Genomic DNA, 22,045 nt, shown 5'->3' on the forward strand with positions numbered 1-22,045 from the left:
GATTTTAAGTTCCAAATGTTTCTCTTCCCCCCTTCCCTTCCCTCTACTCTTCCTAAAATGGTAACCAATTTGTTACAGGTTACACATGTGCAATGATGTAAAACATATCTCCATATTAGTTACAGTTATAAAAGAAGAAACAGATCAAAGAGAAAAACACAATAAATAAATTAAGTGAAAAAAGTATGTTTCAATCTGCATTCAGAATCTCTCGTTCTTTCTCTGGAGTTGGACAGCATTTTCCATGATGGGTTCTCTATATTTATCTTGGATCATCGTGTTGCTGAGTTAAATCACTTATGCTTGATTCTTGCACATTGTTGCTGATACTATATACAATGTTATCCTGGTTCTGCTCATTTTACTTTGTATTAATTCATTTAAGTCTTCCCACGTTTTTCGGAAATCTGTCTGCTCATCATTTCTTATCGCACAATAATACTCCATTACATTCACGTATCGCAACTTGTTCAGCCCTTCCCCAATCAAGGGGCATCTACTCAATTTCCAATTCTTTGCCACCTCAAAAAAGGCTGCCATATTTTTGGCATGTGCAGGTCCTTTCCCTTTTTCATAATCTCTTCTGAGATCCCGACCTAAATAGTACCGTAGGATACGCGTAGTTTGATGGCCCTTTGACCATACTTCCAAAACTACTCTCCAGAATGGTTGGATCTGTTCACCACTCCACCAACAATGCACTAGTTGTGGTTCATCTTCATAAATACTTTCTGGAGATGAGAAGGCAGGTACATGGCATCCCAAAGAAAAGTGCTGTTGCAATTGTTCAGTATCTTTCTCTAAGCTATTCTGAAAAAGCAGTCCTTCAATGCTTTCAAAATTGTGTCACCTCTAAAGACCCCGACTTTCTCTTCTGATTGTGCATGGCTTATATGATCCAGCTGCTCTCCCTATCTTTATCATGATTGGTGTTGCGTATATATGAGTGTACACAGCAGGTGCTTAATTAAACAAAATTATAGCACATTGTGGACTGTGGATGGAGATTTCAGGGTTTTTTTTTTTTAACATTGTTATAATGAATCCAATCTGATTGATGATGAGAAAACGATTGATATAGAAATGTTGAAAAATATTTATTCCAGTTTCCATTTATTGTCCTGCCAGTTTCATCTATGAATGGTCCTGGGATATGCAGCTTTGTGAGCTCTCTTGTCAAGCTTCCTTTTTTCCTTCTATGTAATTTTTTGATGTTTTATGGGACATTAACAAGTTTCTACCTCCCTCCTCCAGTAGTAGGAGGGGTCCAAAGGGGTGGTTATTTGGAAGGAAGAACAAAGAACAGGAACTTTGCAGACACTGGGCTTTAACTCCAGCCCGGATCTGTGACCAATCCTGGGCGAGGCTTTTAGGAGCCTAAACCTTTGTATGATACATAACAGATGTCATCATCTCCATTTTAGTCCTTCTTAGTGAGGCCTTAGGAGAAGGGCTGTACTGCGGTCAGGGTCCCCAGCAAATGAGGGAGGTCAAAAGTCATAGTCTGGGTTCAAGAGGCAGCGTGAGTGACAGGACACTGATCAGATATGAAAGACCTTCTCTTCATATATTCCCCAGGGCTGTTGGAATGGTTTTTCTCTAGTGTTAAATAAGTAGGAACCAGACGCTGAAGCATGTGGGCCTCCAAGGGCTGTGGTCACGATTCGGCCAGTTCCATTGCGAAGGAAAAGCTTCTGGAGCTACAATCCCCAAGTCATCAGCACGGGACTGGTGGGCCCCGATGTCTGGGCAGTATTCAGGTCATGTTACATGCCTGTTTGCAGGATTCCTGAGCTCTGGGGCATTGGGGTAAAGTGGGACCCCCCAGCCTGGATCTCTAAGTGGGAACAGCCCTCAGAGCCCTGGGACTCAGAACTCCAGGCTTCCATTGTGAGAGGCAGCGGAGGATCTCCTGTACTCTCCATCCTCCCGAATTTGGGATCAGGTGACAAACCTAGGGTAGCTGGTCCTGATGATGGGGATAGATTGGCAAGAGCTAGTTTACCCAGCACTTCACTTATATCATGACTTTTGTTTTCAGCAGTAGATGAGCTTGAGCTCTCCGAGACTGGGCACAGTGGAACCTTCCCTGGACTACATCAGCAGGAAGAGGCAAACTCCCAAAGGCAGGCACAGCCAAGGGCACCTAGTGACGGGGAAGCCTTGTTTGGCCACTAAAACATGGCACCAACTCATTCTTTTTCACCTCGGCCAGCCTGCAACTGGAGAGGAATGAATGGAAACTAGAGACAACTATGATGTCTTTTTTTTTTTCTTCCTGAGGCAACTGGGGTTAAATGACTTGCCCAAGGTCACACAGTCAGGAAGGGTTAAGTGTCTGAGATCACATTTGAACTCAGGTCCTCCTGACTTCAGGGCTGGTGCTCTATCCACTGTGCCACGCAGCTGCCCAGAGACAACTATGATAGAAAGAGGAGGCTCTCAGGTGTTTGGTGCCAAAAAAGCAAACAAACAAATCCATGACCAGCTAGAACTCTACTGGGCAAGAACTCAACCTCATAGAAGTATCGACGGTCAAAATATTTTTAGTGCTCCACTAAAACAAAACAACAAAACAGACAAATGAGCAATCCAGATGACACCAGAGATTTATTTAAAAAACAAAACAAAAAACAAGACTGGGTCTTTCCGTGTGGCTCGATCCTTGCCACTGCTGACGTTCGAGGAGGCAGTCTCCATGACGTCCCCACTCCAACCGGCACCGTGAAGGTCTTTGTCATCAGATGGAGATGGAATCCCGCTCAGGAGGCTCTGCAGGGAGCCGGGGCTGAGAGGATTTTAGAAAGTCTTTGAAACCAAAAAGCGTTGAAGGGTAACCCAAGCATACCAGCTTATTGAGCTTTATTGTAAGAAGATATATTTCGAGATGAGCTAGATGATGGCAAGCTAGCTAGATGGGAAAACAGATGTGGTTACAGAGAAAGATAAGAGTTAGAAAAAAGGGAAGGATGGAAAAATAGGCAGATACAGGGGGGTAAACAAGGAGAAATCTTGATAGATTCTGGATGGAGAGAGCTACTGATGGCAGAAACAGACAGAGATGATCGATGGGTAGATGTGAAAACAGAAATATAGAAACAGATAATTAATAGTGGGGAAGGTGATTGAGAATTGTCAGATGATGAGCAATAGATTGTTATAGTAATAGTTTAACACAGAAGAAAGACAGACTGGTGGATAGAAAAGATGGTAAATCGCTCAGACAGACACAAATAGAGAAGTCGTGGGTGGGAGGACAGGGAAGGACAAGCCCTGGTATATACATATATATGCCTTCCTGAAAGGCCGGGAAGCTTTAGAACATATGGATGATGGGTTGCAGACGACCCGGTGGAGACGGGATTTCACCAGCTCCCAACTTTGTGGCCACCGTAGGCCCAGGGCAAGAATCTGGTCTCCCTTTCATTCTACCGGCTCCCATGGTTCCTCCTGGGGGAGGCTGGAAAGCACTACTGGGCAATGGAATCCCCTTTTAAAATGACTATGATGTTTTCCAGGCTAGTTCTGAGGGCCTCGATGAAGTCCTGGATATTGTAATCGGTGCAACAGGTGATGCTGAAGGTAATGCTGTCGTCCTGCACGAAGTACGCAATCCCAAAGCCGTCGGGCACTATGGGCATGGAAGCCCCGAATTTTAACGTCGGGCTGGACAGGTGTCTCGAGAAGATGAAGGTGTGATTGAGCTGACCATAGGCGGAGTCAAAGAAGATGTCGGGCAAGCAGTTCTTCTTGGTCTCTGCCAGGATCCGGAGAGCCAGCAAGTGTCTGTCAAAGCCTTGACCTGTGAAAATGACCAGAATGGTGGTGGTATTTCAGCTTGGGAAGTGGCCCCCTCCCACCCCCCAGGGCAGCCGTGTGACCTCAGGCCAGGCCAGCGCCTTCTCTGGGCCCAGGTTCTCCATCTCTAAAATGAAGGTGTTGTCCTGGGAGATCCCAAAGGCCTCGGGCCCCGGGTGCCATGATCTATGACCTAACCTCGGAATTATAGTCAAGGTGAACGGGCCCTCTAGACCATCTAGTCCCACCCCCACCTGAATGAGAACGTGCTCCACAGGTGGTCTCACAGCCTTTGCTTGGGGCACTCCACGAGGGAGCCCGCCACCTCCCAAGGCTGCCATTCCCACTTTGGTTAAGAGCAGATCTTCTTGGCACATTTCCTGACCTCCAGCTTAAATGTTCTTCTCTGCAACATCCCCCATTCCTCCTAATTCTGCATTTTAAGGCCAAAATGGACAAGTCTCACCCCTTTTTCACAAGCCGGCCTTTAAATGCTTGAGGACAGATTTGTGTCCCCCCTCCCCGAGGCTTCTCTTCTCCAGCCTACACACCTTCAGTCCCATAACAGACCCTCCAAGGTCTATCACTGCCTTGGGAACCCTGCCTCCGGCTGCCCTCCTGAACAACTGAACAATTCATTCTGGACGTGACCTGATGAAAGGGTAGAAGGTAATGGCGGTGCTCTCATCAACTCTTGTTAAACAACAGGCCTCAATACAACCTAAACCTGTATTTGCTTTTTTGGCTTCTACATCTCATTATTGACTGATGACTCATTATTGACTCTGTCTCCACCAGCCTTTTTTGAAGCACCATGATTCAACCACAGCTCCCTTATTCTTTTCTAATCAAAGAATAATCGGAGTCTTTGATGCAAACATCTGATTTTGGGTTCATCCCTGTTAAACCTCAGGGGATTTGATGTGGTTCCCACATTCAAGGCTGACAAGCCTTTTAAAAAATTCTGCTGTTGTTTCAGGCGCCTGCTGTCCTTCCTAGCTCCGTCTGCCATCGATGACTTGATTCACGCCTCCTATGAAAACCTCCACACAAAGAGCCCAGGATACTCGGTATCCTCGCCAAGTTGGCAGCAGCCCGTGGGTGACCGTTCCTTTGGCGTGGTCCTAAATCCATCGAATGTGCTTTCCCTTGCGGGCCTCTAGCTCATCCCCAGGAAGGGAATTCCATCTCCATCCCTACTGCTTGCAAGGCCCCGAGCTGGCAGGTTGAGACACAAACAAACTAGCAAATATCCACTGTCAAGAAGCTTGCGCTCTTCTGTGCTCGGGGCAGGGCGTGTGTGAAATACAACAGGTAGAGAGATAAATGAATGGGAGACAGTTTGAAGAGGGAGACAGTGTTAATAATACTAGTGGGGGAGAGAAGAGACTGGGGACATGTTCCCCTGAATCAAATCATAAAGAAGCTAAGATGGAAGAAGGAAGAAGTAAAAAGTGCTTGGATTCTCTCCATTCTGTTCCAAAAACGGAGGTTATTCTCTGTTTTTCTCCTTTTTCTCCCCTTCTCTTCATACCAAAGCCCCTGTACCTTAGCTTTCATTCTAGGCTCTGATAAATGAGGGGGCCTTCTCCTTGCCTAAACCAACTTCTCTAAATGAGTCTCTGGTCCCCTCCCTGCCCCTCTAACTTCCCCTGCCTCTGATTCCACCATTTGTTTCTGCTTCCAATATGTTCAAGTCTCTTCCACTCAGAAGAAACCTCCCGAGATCCTACCATCCCTCAACATTCCAAATCTCTTCTCCGTTTCTTGGCCAAGTCCCTGGACAGAAAAACCCTCGACCTGTGTCCACTTCTCCCACACATCTGCTCGTAACTGACACAGACTCTTCCGAGCAGTCACCTTTTGCGGCCAAGCTCCCCGGCCCCACCCATTCTCCACATCCCAAGCTCCTCTTTATGTTCCTTGCTATCACCCGCACTCTAGGATCCTGCTGACTGGCTTTCTTTGTGGCACCGCTGCTCGCTCTTGCTGCTTCTCCAGCTCGCCAGCCATTCCTCCTGGATCTTCTTTGCCGGGTCATCAGCCACATGACGTGTCTGCCTCCCTGGGGACTGGCCACATCCCGGGCCGGGATGTGTTCCTCCTCATTTGCACCTGATGGAATCCTTGTCTTCCTACAGACCCAGCTCAAGGGCCCCCTCCTGCCTTCATCCTCCTTTTCTGCTCCTGCCAAGCACCGGTGCCCTCCGATCCCCAGATCATGGGCTACTCAGCATTTCTGTGTTTTTTCTCTCTGTTCTGTCCACATTGGGGCATGCACTTGTGCTCTCCTCCACTCGAACATCAGAGTCTGGAGATCAGGAGATGTTCTCATCTCTCATATGTACTCCTAGCACTCCATCCCGTGCCCGGTACCATCATGTCAGTACTTAATAAATGCCCATCGATTTAGATATTGTTGCACCATCCTGCCTTCTTCCCCAACCCCTCCTCGGCAAGCAGTGACGCGCTCCCTTCTTTGATCTTCCACTTTTCTACAATGTCTTTTCTGTTGACTGCCTCCGTCCAGCCTCAATGTTCCAGTCTTCATACGCCAGCCCCCATGTTCCATCCTTCATGTTTCAGCCTCCGTGCTCCCGCCTCCCTGCCCCCCAGAGTCCATGCTCCAGCTCCCATGGTGCTGGCATCATTCTCCCGGACCCACCACGCTCCTGGAGTCATGCCCCATCTTGGCTATTACTTTCATCGTCTGCTCATCCTTGGGTTTCTCCTTTCCCATCTCATTGGAGCTGTTTCTTCAGGACTTCATTCTTGAGAGCTGCTAACTTTCCCTTGCAGAATTTATTTATTCAAGGCGTCTCGTCTATCTTTCTCAACTGCTGATATTTCTCTGCAAAACTGGGGGGCGTACCAGAAAGTGTACAAAGCGCGTCTTCCGGAAAGTCTCAGAGGAGAATGTCGTTTCCAAACAGGGGATCCTCGAGGAATGATTTTTCCCAAAGGAGTTAAAGATTCTTTTAGGAGAATATTACCCCATTGTCTCTAACTGGAATCTATTCTGGGGATCTACTGGGAGAAAAGATTTATGGCGATACAGCTTAAAGAAATACCCACTGTTAGACTCTCCATAACCAGCCCTGCCAAATGATCCTCGAGTGTCTCCAAGCAGGAGAGATGGGCCAGACCTTTCAGGAGCACAGGATATGGCTGGAGATCCTTTCCTCTGGATCTTGAACCAAAGCATGATTGTTTAGTCAGTTGCAATGCCTCTGTTGGCCTCTCAGTTGGGAGGAAGCAGTAAGGTCCCTGAAGTTAGACTTTACCTCAGTCTCCCCAGCACCTAACAGGCACTTGAATAAGGAGCAGTTTAAGGGAACTGAAATTAATTCTCCCCACCCCCCTCCAAAGTAATTGTGAACACCTTTGAGGGGGCAGGGTCAGAAAGCCCCTTTAAGGCATCCCCCTTGAGGATTCTGGTTCTAGGTTTTGCTGTTGGGCTTTCCTCCTCTCCACAAGGCAGAAGGGGGAAAGGGCGTCTGGGAATTCTTCAGCCATGCCTTGCCCTCTAAGTCAAGTCCAAAGCTCCTCCGCCCAGCTCCTGTCTTTGAAGGCCCTCGTCCATCCATCCAAGTCCTCCTAAGTGACTCAGCTTCTTTGGCCACGAAGGACCAGTCCCCCTCTCCCTCCCCCCTTCTCTGCTTTCTGCCTCAGTGCTTCTCCTGGGCAGAGATCACTCTTAAAGTCAAACTCAAAGAAGCCTTCCCTGACCCCCTCCTCGGCTGATAACCTTTGCCCTCCCAACCCCCACCAGGTCATGGCCCAAGTGAGCCAAGGAGCAATGCCCCCTCACCCCTTCCCTTGGTTTCATATCCATTTGTTTGAGCCCTCGAATATACTTAAGCTTCTCTCCTCCTCTCCCTTCCAAAAGAGCAAAAAGACATGAGAAAGGAGCATCTCTGGTTAGAGCCTTGGATCTCCTCACGTGCCAGGCTCAGGGCTCTCCAGCTGCCCCACATCCGGACCAGGCGCCTCTGGAGACCTTTCGCTGGGTGCAGGTTTGCCCCTTGGACCCCTCCCCCATCTGGCTCCAGCCTGATCACACGCTGCCCCTTCACACAAGCTAAGATCTAGTCAAACTGGCCTCCACCTACACGTTCTCCCGCCCACAGCTGTGTCCCTGGCGCCCACGATGCGCAGCCTCCAACTCTGAGTCCTCGGCCTCTTTCAGAGCTAGAGTCAAAGCAGGGCTTCCTCCTTTTCCGGATTGCTCTTCCCCACTGACCACTGACATTACTGGGTCTACTTGGTTTCTGTATCCACTCGAATGAAGGAAGCTCCCCAGCGCTCGTGTCCTGAGTGAGACCCTCCCCGCCCTCCGGGAGCTCCGTCCTGGTTCCAGGTGTACCTGCTACTGCCCCCGTGGGATGGAAGCCCTGACGGCCAAGAGCACTTGACCTTTTACCCTTGTGTTCCTGGTGCTTGGTCCAGTGGCTGGCCCAGGGTCTGTACAACAAGTGCTGACTGAGTGGCCAGCTTGGATTCAAAAAACCAAATCTTCCCGTAAGAGTTCGTGGATGCCGGAAAGCCCCGTGGACCCTGCTGAGATTTCCACATCATAACGGGCTCTGGGCATTGGGTGGGTGCAGGGTTCGGCCTCCGTCAGAGCCCAGCCACTGAGGCCAGGGGCTGTACCCGGCTGACAGGAGGGGCTGCTCTAGAGCCTTGGCGCTGGCGAGCAACTGGGAGGCCAGGGGAGGCGAGCAAGCCCGGCGGATGTCAGAAGCTCAGAAGGGGCGGAAGCCACAGCCTAAGGGTTAGGGTTCAGAGAAGGAGGAGGAAAAGGAGGAGAAGGAGGAAGAGGAAGAGCGGGAGGAAGAAGAAGAAAGAGGAGGAAGAAGAGGAGGACTGAATAGGCTTCCAGGGATGTTTATCAATCCCCTCCATGAGAACCAGCACCAGAGAAGGGGTGAACCTGGTAGTGCGGGCAAAGGGGTAGAAGCTTTGTTTCCAGTAAGAACTTTTTTGTCACTGAGTGTAAAAGCCTCTTAGGAGACTCAGCTCCCCAGAAGGACCTGGGGATCTGCCAAGCCCTCCTCCAGGAGCCTCTGGGCTCCCCCAGGTCAAAGCCCTGGTTCTGTCATTTGTGCCCTTGGGAGAGGAAGGGCCCTGGAGACTCCTGGATGGTCTGTCTGTGCCTGGGCCGGGGAGGCACATTGGGGCAGTTGGCAGGTGAGTCATTGATGAGCGCTCACCCTTTCCAGAGGGTGGCTCTTGGAGCCCTGGTTCTTGTTGCTCCTCTTGTCTCTAGACCAAGGAGGAGCACTTGGAGAAGAGAGCTGGAGGGCAGAGGCGGGAGCATGAGCCAGAGGGCAGAGGGGCGCATGTGGGCCAGAGGGCGGAAGGGGGCACATGGGCCAGAGGGCAGAGGTGGGAGCATGAGCCAGAGGGCGGAGGGGGGTACGTGAGCTAGAGGGCGGAGGGGGGCACGTGGGCCAGAGGGCGGAGGCGGGCACGTGGGCCAGAGTGTACCTGGCCTGGGACCATGCCCAGAAAGGCTCCCCGGCCTTGGCCCCCAGGAAGGCGGCTCCCCACCACTCACCCCGGACGGCTTTCTGGATCAAATTGACGTGGTAGGTGGAGCACCTGCGCAACAGGTTCTTGAGCTCAGCCACGGCATACCGGGAGGGCTCGTGGAAGGCCAGGACACACCGCTTGCTGTGGACGGAGGTGGGCCGGATGACCTCTGTGCGGCCGTGCTTGAAGGCGGCCGTGCTGCATGGCTCGTAGGAGGCCGCGATCTGCCCTCTGATTTTGAAGAACGCCATCTGGAAGGCGAGCTGGATCATGGCGTCGGGGCTGATGCCCTCCTGTTTCAAGAAGCGCTTGCCCTCCTTCTGAAACCGCACCAGCTTGACCAGGAAGGCCCGCACGGCCACATTGTAGTTGGCTCTGGCGGCGGCAATGCCCGCTCTCAGGGAGTTGTTCAGGTGGAAGTCGAGCTTCTTCACGGCTCCGGGGATGCTGGCGATCGGGGGCTCCTCCCAGGGCCGCACAGCGGGGGCCTCCGTGCTGTCCTGGAACACCTCTTTCATGAAGCGCAGCACGGTCAGTCCGTCCCCCCACGAGTGCTCAAAGTTGATGGCCGCCGAGCCATCCTTGGTCAGGACCAGGTTGAAGGACTTGTCGTACCAGCGATTGTGCCCGTTGCCGTACAGCATGATCTGCATGAACTCGTCGAGGTCCCGCACCAGCAGGTCGTCCAGGCACAGGCTGAAGATGGCCGTCTCCACCTTCTTCAGGGCCTCCTGGTTGCCGTTGTCCAGGAGCTCCTGCCTCAGCTGCGCCCACGTATCCCGCTTTTCGGTCGTCAGGTACGCCAAGGGGAAGTCGGGCGTGGGGCTCTCGTCGGAGAGGATGTACTTGAGGATTTCCGAGACCTGGATCATGGTCCCGTTGCTCTGGAGGATGTTAAAGATGTAAAAGTTGCCGTTCCTGAGCACCAGGAGGTGCTTGGCCCTCTCGTCAGTGAGCAGCTTGTCCTGGGCCAGCTTGGGCAGGCGGGAGGTGCTGAAGAGCCTGAAGTTCTGGGACATGTCCATGGGGTAGACGTTGAACACGGAGGCCGTGGGGCACACCAAGGACTTGGGGATCCAGCGGATGCAGCTCTTGAAGAACTTGGTGTCCGTCTTCTCCGGGTAGATGTGCAGCACCTCAGGCTCGAGCGTGCCCGTTCGGAAGGCCCTCAGGAACCTGACGATGGAGACGGTCATGTTGGTGGCCCGCGTCAGCTGCTCGTTGTACTCCACTCTGGGGTCCGGCTGGAAAGCCAAGCCCACGTTCATATTGAAGACAGGTGGATGGCGACGGCCCAGATAGGAATTCAGCCACACATCTGGGGAGAAAGGAGAGCTGTGAGGTTAAAAGAGGGGGAGGGCAGTGGCAACGGCTGGACGGCGGTCCAGAACCCTGGGCTCTCGCCTCAGCCTCAGCATATGGCCGGGGACTTCCCAGGACTCGGCTTCTCCCACTGTAAAACCAAGGATTGGAACTCAGGAGCACTGGGTTTGGGGGGAGAGGATCTGGATTCAAATCCCTGCTCTATCATCACTCTCTGGAAAGACTCAGGCAAGTTAGTTCCCTTCTCTGGGCCTCAGTTTTCTTGTCCATAAAATGAGGGCAATTGGTGAACCTCTATGGTCTCTCCTGTGGTCTCTGAGTTGCTTTCCACTTCCCTGTCCTTTGATTGTATAGATTCATGGAAAGACAATGGGTAGGGGCATCTAGGTGGCACAGTGGATAGAGCACCAGCCCTGAGGTCAGGAGGACCTGAGTTCAAATCCGCACTCAGACACTTAACACATCCTAGCTACGTGACCCTGACCAAGTCACTTAACTCCAATAGTCTCTGCAAAAAAAGAAGGAAGAGGGAGGAGGAGGAGGAGGAGGAGGAGGAGGAAGAAGAAGAAGAAAGGAAAAAGGAAGAAGGAAGAAAGAAGAGCACCCTTGAAAAGAAGAAAGAAGAAGAGCACCCTTGAAAAGAAGAAGAAGAAGAAAAAGAAAAGAAGAAGGAAGAAAAAAAGAAGAGAAAAGAAGAAGGAAGAAGAGAGAAAAGAAGAAGAAGAAAGAAGAAGAAGAAGAAGAAAAAGAAGAAAAGAAGAAGAAGAAAAGAAGAAGAAGAAGAAGAAGAAGAAGAAGAAGAAGAAGAAGAGCACCCTTGAAAAGAAGGAAAAAGAAAGAAGAAGGAAGAAGAAGAAGAAAGAAGAAAGAAGGAAGAAGAACAAAGAAGAGCACCCTTGAAAAGAAGAAAGAAGAGGAAAAAGAAGAAGAAGAAAGAAGAAGAAGAAGGAAGAACAAAGAAGAAGAGCACCCTTGAAAAGAAGAAGGAAGAAGAGCACCCTTGAAAAGAAGGAAGAAGAAAGAAGAAAGAAGAAGGAAGAACAAAGAACACCCTTGAAAAGAAGAAAGAAGAGCACCCTTGAAAAGAAGAAGAAAGAAGGAAGAAGAAGAAGAAAGAAGAAGAGCACCCTTGAAAAGAAGGAAGAAGAAAGAAGAAGAAGGAAAAAGAAAGAAGAAAGAAGGAAGAACAAAGAAGAGCACCCTTGAAAAGAAGAAGAAAGAAAGAAGAAGGAAGAAGAAGAAGAAAGAAAGAAGAAGAAGAAGAAAGAAAGAAGAAGAGCACCCTTGAAAAGAAGAAAGAAGAAGAAGAGCACCCTTGAAAAGAAGAAAGAAGAAGAAGAGCACCCTTGATCAGGTGCACTTGCTAGCCATTCATCTTTTCAAAAACAGCCTAAGAAGATTGATTTCATGTGGGTCCCTGATGAGGCCTTCCTGGGGACGTCACCGTTAAACAAAGCCCTCGGGCTCCTGGGCCAGAACATATGCAGAGAGGGAAGCGCAGTCCGTCAGGAGAGAGAGCGTCCCCCATTGTGTGATGCCAGCATTCCCTTTGCCCCATGGTTGGGCTCAAGCAGCTGCCTGGCGCGGGCGTCTGGGGTTACAGGAAACGGGCTGTCTGCGGTCCATACCTCTTAGTGGCGGCCGGGTCCGCCCTGCCCCAGGCGATGTTCCCAGGGGAGGGGCCGAGAGGGGGGTCCCTGGGCCCGAACCCGTGAAGGGGCGGGGGGAGCAGGTGGGACGGGCCCCCGCAAACCCCGGAGGGGGCGCTGGAGGCAGGGGAGACGGGCACCCCAGGGAGGTCCCCGGGTCTGAGGGGAGGCAGGGCAACCCACCGCAACAAACCGGAGGAGGGAGGGTCCGGGGAGGAGGACGGGGAGGGCAGAGGCGTGGGGGAGGCAGCTGGCCTCCAGTCGCCCTCCTGAGGGCGGCCCCGTCAGAATCCCCTCCCCCCCCAAAGAGAAGGGGCCCCGCCCAAAAGAAAAGGGCTGGAAAGAGGGGGAGAGAGGGTCCCCTGCCTGGAAAGAGGGGGAGTGGGGCTCTTCTGCACAGAACAGACTCAGGGTGGGTGGTGAGGGAGGCTCCATGGCAGGACCACGGACAGCACCAGGTTTCCTAACTCAGTTGGGTGCCTAGGGGGCGCTGCAGAGCCCAGGGCTCACAGTCAAATCCAGCCCCAGACACTTCCCAGCTGTGTGACCCTGGACAGGTCACTCCCCCCATTTGCCTCAGTTTCCTTAGCTGCAAAATGGGGATGATAACAGCACCTCCCTGCAGGGCGTCGTGAAGTGCTGGGCGCAGTACCAGGCACATAGTAGGTGCTTAATAAATGCTTATTTCTCTCCATGTCCAGAACTCCTTCCCTGGAGGCAGAGGCCATCAAAGTCATGGGTGGGGAAGGGGACGACTGGGACGCAGGCCCCCCCACTGACACCAGGGCCGCCTCCCCCGACGGTGTCATCGTCTCCTACCTGAAATATAGCTCGTGTGCTGACTGTGCTGATCCTGAAAAATCAGCATTTCGTGCAGCTCTTTGCCGAGGCCGTTTTGAAAGTCATAGGAGAATTCTTCCGTTCTCCTGAAAGAATGGAGGCCAGTGGCTCGTGTGCTGGCCTTCAGGGGCACGTGACCAGGGCCGCCCCTCCAGCTTCCCGGCTCTCTCCCCTCCTTTCCCGCCCCCCCAGCCCACCCCAGAGCTGGCAACTCCGGCCTCCAGCCTCAGCAGACTAGCAGCCCAGCCTCCAGCTTCCCCTCCCTGGGCCTTCTCAGGAGGAACCGGGCGGGGGGGAGGGGTGTGTGGAGAAAGAGGTCACCCGGACATTCCTTGTCACTGAGCTGTCGATCAACAACCTCAGTGGCCTAGACATCATGGGCCAAGGCTATTGCGGCTGGGGCTTCGGCCGGCCAAAGGCCCCACTGGAAAGGAAGGCCTGAGGCGCCTCCTCTGCCCCCATGATTGCTGGGAGGGCCATGAGGGCATAACTCTCTGCACGGGGCCGCTCCTTACACAACATGGAGAGTTTCTCTTTCCCTTCTCTTTCTCATCTATACCTGAACTGATCTGCAGTTAACAGAGGCTTCTGTGCTCTCAGGTACCTTCTGATAGAGTCCTCAAGTCTGGGGATGGGTAATCTGAGGAGAAAAAAGGCCCATTTAGTCGGGTCCAGCCTGGCCCCAGGCTCTGAAGAGGAGGGGCTCGGGAAGGATTCACCCGCCATCACCAGACCCAGCACGCAGGGAGGAGGGGGCTCGCTCGGGCTGCACAAGTCCTCGGAGAGCTCACGTATTTTACACCTCCACCCAAAGAACCCGCGACCCTCTTATCCAAGAAGGCAGACCCCCATTCAGTAAAACTCACCAACCCTTCCCACAAGACCAGCGTTCTCCAGTACCCATTCCAAGAATGGGAAGCAATCTCATTCCCAAAATATATAGAGAATTGACTCAATTTTATAAGAAATCAAGCCATTCTCCTGGTCAAAGGATATGAACAGACAGTTTTCAGATAAAGAAACTGAAACTATTTCTAGTCATATGAAAAGATGCTCCAAGTCATTATTAATCAGAGAAATGCAAATTAAGACAACTCTGAGATACCACCTAACACCTGTCAGACTGGCTAGAATGACAGGGAAAGATAATGGGAAAACTGGGACACTGATGCATTGTTGGTGGAGTTGTGAACAGATCCAACCATTCTCAAGAGTGATTTGGAACTATGCCCAAAAAGATATCAAACTGTGCATACCCTTTGACCCCGGTAGTGTCTCTACTGGACTTACATCCCAAAGAGATTTTAAAGAAGGGAAAGGGACCTGCATGTGCCAAAATGTTTATGGCAGCCCTGTTTGTAGAGGCTAGAAGCTGGAAACTGAATGGATGCCCATCAGTTGGAGAACGGTTGGGTAAATTGTGGTATGTGAATGTTATGGAATATTACTGCTCTGTAAGAAACGACCAACAGGAGGATTTCAGAAAGGCCTGGAGAGACTGACACGAACTGATGCTGAGGGAAATGAGCAGGACCAGGAGATCATTATATACTTCAACAACAATACTATATGATGACCAGTTCTGATGGACCAGGCCATCCTCAGCAACGAGATCAACCAAATCATTTCCAATGGAGCAGTAATGAACTGAACCAACTATGCCCAGAGAAAGAACTTTGGGAGATGAATGTGGACCACAACAGAGTATTTACACTCTTTCTGTTGTTTGCTTGCATTTTTCTATTCCTTCTTAGGTTATTTTACCTTCTTTCTAAATCTGATTTTTCTTGTGCAACAAGATAACTGTATAAATATGTACGCATATATTGTATCTAACATATACTTTAACATATTTAACATGTATTGGTCTACCAGGGACCTGGCTGGGCTTAAGGGGAGCCCAGCTCTGAGACTTCTCAGGGATGCCCTCTGGGCACTAAGGGGAGCAGGGCCCCAACTCTGAGGCTTCTCAGCCTATTTGTGAGGGTGAAGGTGAGTTGGGATAAAAATGCCCCAAATCCTTCCGTGCTACAGGCCCCAGCAGATGCCCCACTCCTAAGGGGCCGAGGGGGATGGGGGGGACATTCTAGGCACCAAGTGTGGGCAACAGTCAATCCGCCCATTTGGCTGGAGTTTTGAGCGAGGGCAGAAGAGGGACAGGATGTAAGAAGCTGGGAGGTTGGGCTGGAGAGGCAGACTTGGCGGTCAGCAGGGATGTCATTAAATTGATGGGAGCTGATGAGGTCAGCAGGTGAGATGGTACCCAGGGGAGCCCCGCACAGAGCCCCGAGGAACACCCGAGGTAAGAGGCTGTGATCTGCAGGGGGGCCAGCAAAGGGACAGGGGGGAGTGGTCACTGAGCCAGGAGGGGAACCAGCAGAGAGAGGGTGTCTGAGAAGCAGGGAGAAGGGGGACCCAGGAGGAGGGAGGGATTAAGTGTCCGAGGTGCAGAGATGTTAAGGGGGATCTGGCAGCTGGGGGATTCCGGGAAACTGTGGGGAGGAGATCTGGCGGAACGAGGCGGTCACAAGCCGGGTGCAAGGGCAGACAGGGAGGAGGGCAGAGTCGGAGTGGGGCCGGGCCATCGGTGCCCGTGCGGGCGCTTGCCTTGGCAAGGAGGAGGGCCACCTCTTCGGGCCAGACACGGGGGGAGGAGGGACCCAGGCCTCGGCCCGGCAGGGAGGGATCTGCCACGGGATAAAGAGAAGGGAGCGGAAGCATTTCAGCAAGGAATCCAGGTAAGGCAGGGAAGAGCGGAGCCGGAGCAGGGCCATGGCCGGGGAAAGGGCCCAGAGGCCGGGGGACGAGGGCGCCCAGGCAGGAGAGGCCCAAGGACAACGGACTGCGAGCAGAAAAGGGAATTTCCGGGCTTTTGCCCAAACCCGTCTTGGGCCGTGGGCCGTGAGCATCCCTGGGGGGAGGGGCCGGCGGATGCCCAAACTTCGGGAGCCTCCCAGCCCGCTTTAGGAGGGGCGAGAGTCTGCGCGGGGACCAGTCTTTGGCTGAAGCCCCTCGGGAGGAGGGCGGGGGCTGCGGGGAGTCTGTGAGCCGCCGCCCGCTTGGGGGAACGAGGCCGGGAGGGAACGGCCGCCATCAGGGCTTAGACACGGACTGCGCGACCCTCCGGAGGGTCCCCGAGGGATCACGGGCTTGGGTGAATCTGGAAGTGGCGGCAACGGGGCGCAAGGAACACGCCGGCGCCCCCCGCAGCAGCCCCGAGGGGGGGGGCGGGGAGGGAGCCAGGAAAGGCTGGCACCGATGGAGGCCGGAGGAAGCCCTCTGGTGCCCGGTGCGCGGCCGGACCTGAACTCGCGGCGCCCGGTTCTAGCAGCAAGCATCTTATTGCGCCCCTTCTACGCACCAGGCACCCAAACCCGGTCAGGGAGAGTCCGGCCTGAACCCCGCCCCCAAACTAAAGGCCCGTGCCCTCTCTGGCTCCACCCCCGACTCCTCCTCCCTGGGCCCTGCTGCGTCAGGCCCCGCCCCGGGACACGCCCCCAGACGTGGCCCCGCCCCGCCCCAGACGTGGCCCGCCTCCGTCACCGGGGCAGGCTGTCCTGGTAGTGCAGGGTGGGCACGATGCTGGGAACCAGGCCCGCGTCTGCGCTGCTTCTCTTGACCCCGGTCTCTCCGCCCACGTCCCAGAAGTCGATCACAAAGCTCCTGCGCGGGGCGCGGCCCTGGCGGCCCAGCTGATGACGAAGGAGGAACCCGAGCAGGCCGGGCCCCGGGGACAGCGCCATGGGGCCCGGCCTCCAGGTCCCCGCCCGTTGCGAAGGCAACCTGGGGCGCCTGCGCAGTGGCGCTCTGCCCGCCGAGCCTGGGGTCCCGCCCCCCGCCGCCGCCACGTGCCTGGCGGCGCCTTTCCTCGAGGCTGCGAGGCGGCTGAGCTTGCGGGCCACCCAGCCCCCGGATCTTTCTCAGAACTCCTCTGTCCCGCCGGTTTTGTTCCTGGGAAACGGGAACCAAAGCTGCAAGCCCCCCCCTCACCCTGATTTCGTGGCCCAACCTGGGCCCCCTCCCTCCCCCCCGGTGTCCCCTCTTCCCAACTCACACAGGAACCTTAATTAATTTCTTCCTCCCCGACCTAGATGCCCCGGGGCCCTAAAATGCCTTCTCCCCTTCCCTGCCCCTGAAGGGGTTTAAATTGAACCCACCCACCCAGAGGCACAAAAATCATCTCCGCTGGCCCTGGTAAAACCCCCCAGGAGGCACTTAATAAACATCTCCCTTCCTAAAAAAACCCCACACAAAAGCCCCAAAAACATCTCTCTCCCCCTTAAAACCAGGACACAATAAATCATCTCGCTCCCCAAAAAACTTTTAAGGCCTTAATAAATGCTCTCTGCCCCTAAATAAAACCCCCAAAAAATAAATATCTCCTCCTTGAAATAAAAACCCACACAAGGCCAAATAAAGCACTCCTTCCCTAAATAAAACCCCAAAAAGGCATTAATAAATCTTTTCTTTCCCTGGAAATAAATTAACTTTTAATTTTTAATATTGTCCCTTATGGCCCAAACTTAAAAGTTTTCTGAACGTGAGAAACCTTTGTTAAGGAAACCGCCCTTGGAAGGAGACCCAAAGAACTTACTTGGGGAGGCAAAAAAAGGGGGTTGAGGGGAAAGGACGAAACAGGGGGTAAGGGGGAGGGGGGCTTAGAACAGGGGATGTTAGAACATAAAATATATTATGTGGCACAGGGAACTTATCATTCAAACTACTTCCCTCCTTTCTTTCCATCTTGCTTTCCTTCCTCCCTCCCTTCCTCTATTCCTCCTTCCTTCCTGCCTTCATCTCTCCCTCCATCTCTCCTTCCTTCCTTCTTCTCTCCCTCCCTCCTTTTCCCCTCCCTCCCTCTTCCTACTCTCCTCTGCCTCATTTCTGAGTGGGAAAGTAAAACCCAGGAAGGGAAGGACTTATTATTCAGGGTCACAAGTGGCAGAGCTAGGTTTTCCCCCTCGGTGGGGGTCTGTGGCTGCATGAAGCTTTTGCTTATCTAGGCCTCCCCCCACCCCCGGTTTAGAAAGCTCCGGCAGCCAGGTGTGGGGCAGTGAGGGCTGGGACTGAGGCTAAAGGTTTGGAAGGACTGGGAGCAGACCAGGCTGCGGGATCTACTTTAAAAAACCAAGAGCCCTGATTATGGCCTGCTCCCGTCCTTTCTCACTGGATCTGGGTGTTAAATGGCTGCCACTTTGCCCCTGAGTCCCTCCTTTGCAAACGACTGTGACTCTCCCGGAGACTGTGCGGGAACCTGGGAAGTGTGTTTTAGTGCCCAGTTCTCTTGGCTTCCTGCCATAGACACTCAACCACTGAACCCGAGCTCTGCCGACCCTCCTGGGTCTGAAGCCCCCACAGGCGTCTCAGGGAACACAGAACTTCCCTGCTGAGCATGGACTTGCCTGGTGCCTGTTTTTTAGGGAAAACGATCCCATCTAGTGGCAATCCTAGAAACTGACAAAGCACTCCAGTAGCTTAACAAGAAAATGGGGTCACCTAGAGTGGGACAGGACTGAACAGCAACACACCCGAAGCCATTAAGGAGGTTCTTAACCTGGGGCCCGCGGGGCCACCGAAGGGTCCAGAAACATCTCAGGCGGGCCATGGACTCGGGTCCGATTCCAGCTACATTTCTACTGAATTGGGCTCCCTTATCATCCCAGTCTTTTATTTTATGCATTTAAAAATGTTCTGAGAACGGTTCCTACCAAATGGGTCCGGGACACAGGGCCAGAAGTTAAGAACCCCTTGCATCACCTCATTTAATTCTAACAACAACCCTCAGAGGTGACCAGGAAAAGTATTGTACTCATCTTACAGATAAGAAAGCTGGCTCAGGGGCAGCTGGGTGGTGCAGCGGATAGAGCCCCAGCCTAAAGCATCTTTATAACATTAGGGGATAGCCTAGGAAATGAAATTCAATTTATGATCTTGTGGGCTAAACTCTGAACCAATGAAACATTTATATTATATCTAGAAGGGATGTGAGGGCAATCTGGCTGCAACATCTGTCACCCCATTGATCGCCAGGGTCGATTCGACTGATCTGGCTGGCTAGGCAGGTGTCCCCTTCCTCCCTCACCGCTCCATATGCGTCCCTCCCGAAACTGCGCGCTCGGTCGAAGAGGACGACCTTCCCCAATAGAGGCGTACCGTTCTTCGGTCAAGGGTATACAAGTAGCTGTGCTCCCCTGCTAGAGCAAGCTCCCAAGGTCCATATTATATCTAGAAGGCACTAAAAGTGTTAATAGTACTTTGTAAATATTCCATTTGATCTTCACAATATCCTTGAGAGGTTAGTATTATTATTTTCCCCATTTGACAGATGAGGAAACCGAGACATTGAGAGGTTAAGTGGTCTTGCCCAGGGTCATAGAACTGGTAAATGTCTAAGATTGGATTCGAACTCAGTTCTTCATGACTCCAGACTTGATGCTTTATCTCCTAGGAGAGAGCAAACATCCAGCTTACACGGCAACTTTTTTTTTTTTTTAATACAGCCCATTGGTTGTCCAAAGTAGACACCATTTTCAGTTTGATTTTATGTAGAATTTTCGAGTTGCGGGACTCAAAGTGTTTGAAGATTTAAAGAAGACTTCTTGAAGGCTTTTGTTTTAAACATGCAAAGCAGTGCCACAATTTCCCGGATCTGTTTCAGGTAACAAAAGATGGCCAGCACCTGCTATTATGTTGGAATCTTTACAAATTGTTAAGCCATTGGAGTTGATAGAGACAATAATTATCTAATTTAGCATGGTTCAATATGATTGATTTGATCTTAGAAGGAGATATTTTGGGCCAGAACTTGAAACAAGGTACTAAGTACAACTGATGGAAACAATGCTTGTGTTCACACCTTTAGAGAGCTCATAAGTATCTAAGTACTCAATGGAGTTCACAGTTTGGGAGATTTCAGGGCTTAGTATGAGATATCCGAATTCACACCTCCCTTAGGGCCAGAGAGCACTCTGGGAGATAACCCAGAATCCCTCTCTCTCCAGAAGGAGGAGTTAACCTTTGGGAGATCATATATATACAGGAAGCTCTTAGAGCTTAAAAGAGCTATTTGGGAACATTGACTGGGGTCGGAGAAGAGCACTCTGGGAGGAAGCCCACAAGCCCTATCTTCGAGGCATGAGAGATTCATCGGATCTTCTACCTTGGTGCTGGGGTGCTGGCTGGAGTCGGAAGGACAAACCTTTGGATTTGGAAACATTCTGGCGGAGCTCTTAGAACCAAGCGGAGAGATAGGCCTCTGAGCTAACCAGGCTATATTGAAGGATGCAATAAAAGATCTGAACTTTTATCACCTGGCTGTGTTTTGGAAAAGAAACACCAACAAGGTTATAGTAAAGTAAGAGAATATTAGGAGAATATGTAAGTGAATCGAGTTACTCATTTCAAAATGGTTCCAGAGGCTGATTTACTAATGATTGGTTTAGGGGCAGCTAGAGGTGCTACAGTGCCTAGAGCCCTGGTCCTGGGGTCAGGAGGACCCAAGTTCAAATGCAACCTCAGACACTTCCTAGCTGTGTGACTCTGGGCAAGTCACTTCACCCCAATGGCCTCCCACAATGCAAAACAAGAACAAATACGATTGGCTGATACCTGGGTCCATCCCAGCTCTGATATTTCCTGGTTACATGATGTTGGGCAGTCCATTTCCCACCTCAGCCTCAAGTTTCCTCATCTGTAAAAGGAGAACCAAAGTGCTGGGGCCGCTCTCCTACCAAGGACACTCCAGAAACCTTAATGGGGCCCAGAAATCCCTTCCCTTTGTTCTCTCTAGCCCTCCCCTCCCCCACTGCAGTCACCTCCTCACTGGCTTCCTTGCCTCCTAGAGGGAGGGGGATGGAATTAGCTTTGGAGCAGGTGAACCCGGGTTCAGATCCCGGCTTTGTCGTTGCTGTGTCTGTGATTTTTGTTAAGCCATGGGGTCTCTGTAAGCTTCATCTGTAGAATGACAGGGGACCCCAAGGGTCTAACTTAGGTAGATCACCAGACTATTGGCAGCTCTGACTGGGAAAGTCACTGGGAGGGGCTTAGAACAGGGAATATCAGGGCTGGGAGGGGCCTTAGAACCCAGGAAGTCAGAGTTGGGAGGGGGCTTAGAACAGGGGATGTCAGGGCTGGGAGGGGGTTTAGAACAGGGGATGTCAGGGCTGGGAGGAGCTGTAAGAAGTATTTAATGCAACCCAGACCTGGACAAGCTTCATCACTAGAACATCCTTAAGCCTCTCTCCTCAAAGTTCTCTAGTGCAGAAGATCCCTTTTCTTGAGGTAATCTCTTCTACTTTGGAATAATTTTAGTGATTTGGGAGTATTTCCTCCAGTTGAGCTAGATTGGCCCCCTTGCACCTTCCAGTTGTGGCCCCTAGTGTAAGCCAAAGCCGTAGGCTTCCGCTCACTGAGAGCAGAACTCGGTTTCCTTCTGAATTTTCTCTCCCCGAGCCAAACTTGCCCAGGCATCCATGCAGAGCCCACTCCCCATTCCCCCTCCTCTGGCTGCCTCCCTGGAGACGCCTGCTGACTCATCAATGTCCTTTCCAAAGTGAGGCACCCAGACCTGACCTCTCTATTCCATGGTGATCTGAGCAGAGCTGCTGCTTTCCTCATCCTAAGCCCTACCCTCCCCTTCATGCAGACAAAGGCATTTCCCCCTTCCTGGTGAAGTTTGTGAGATTTGCTCTCTAGGGGACAAGGAAAAGACATTTTGTCCAAGAAGTGGTACACAAGTGGTTCTTTATGGAGCCAAGCGGGACCAGGGAAGGGTTGGAGACCTCCAATGAAGGAAGTCTGAAAGGGATTTCTTTTGGAATCTATGTACTCCATTATCTTGGGGGTGAATGGACACCAGATGAAGAAGACGTGGCGTAATTGGGAAGGAATGAGACGGATTT

General features: G+C 52.0%; 1 protein-coding gene across 1 annotated transcript; it reads right to left on the minus strand.

The window, feature by feature from the left end:
• Positions 1-2,591: 2,591 nt before the first annotated feature.
• On the minus strand, positions 2,592-17,084 carry LOC100921785 (carnitine O-palmitoyltransferase 2, mitochondrial-like). Its single transcript, XM_031969094.1, has 5 exons — positions 16,689-17,084; positions 13,705-13,785; positions 13,125-13,231; positions 9,359-10,651; positions 2,592-3,802 (listed from the first exon to the last, which is right to left on the minus strand). The coding sequence occupies exons 1-5, from the start codon at positions 16,886-16,888 to the stop codon at positions 3,471-3,473; spliced, it is 2,013 nt and encodes a 670-aa protein (XP_031824954.1). The 5' UTR covers positions 16,889-17,084; the 3' UTR covers positions 2,592-3,470.
• Positions 17,085-22,045: the final 4,961 nt, after the last annotated feature.

Source organism: Sarcophilus harrisii, chromosome 4 (genome assembly GCF_902635505.1).
Source record: "Sarcophilus harrisii chromosome 4, mSarHar1.11, whole genome shotgun sequence".
NCBI classification, from domain to species: Eukaryota; Metazoa; Chordata; class Mammalia; order Dasyuromorphia; family Dasyuridae; genus Sarcophilus; species Sarcophilus harrisii.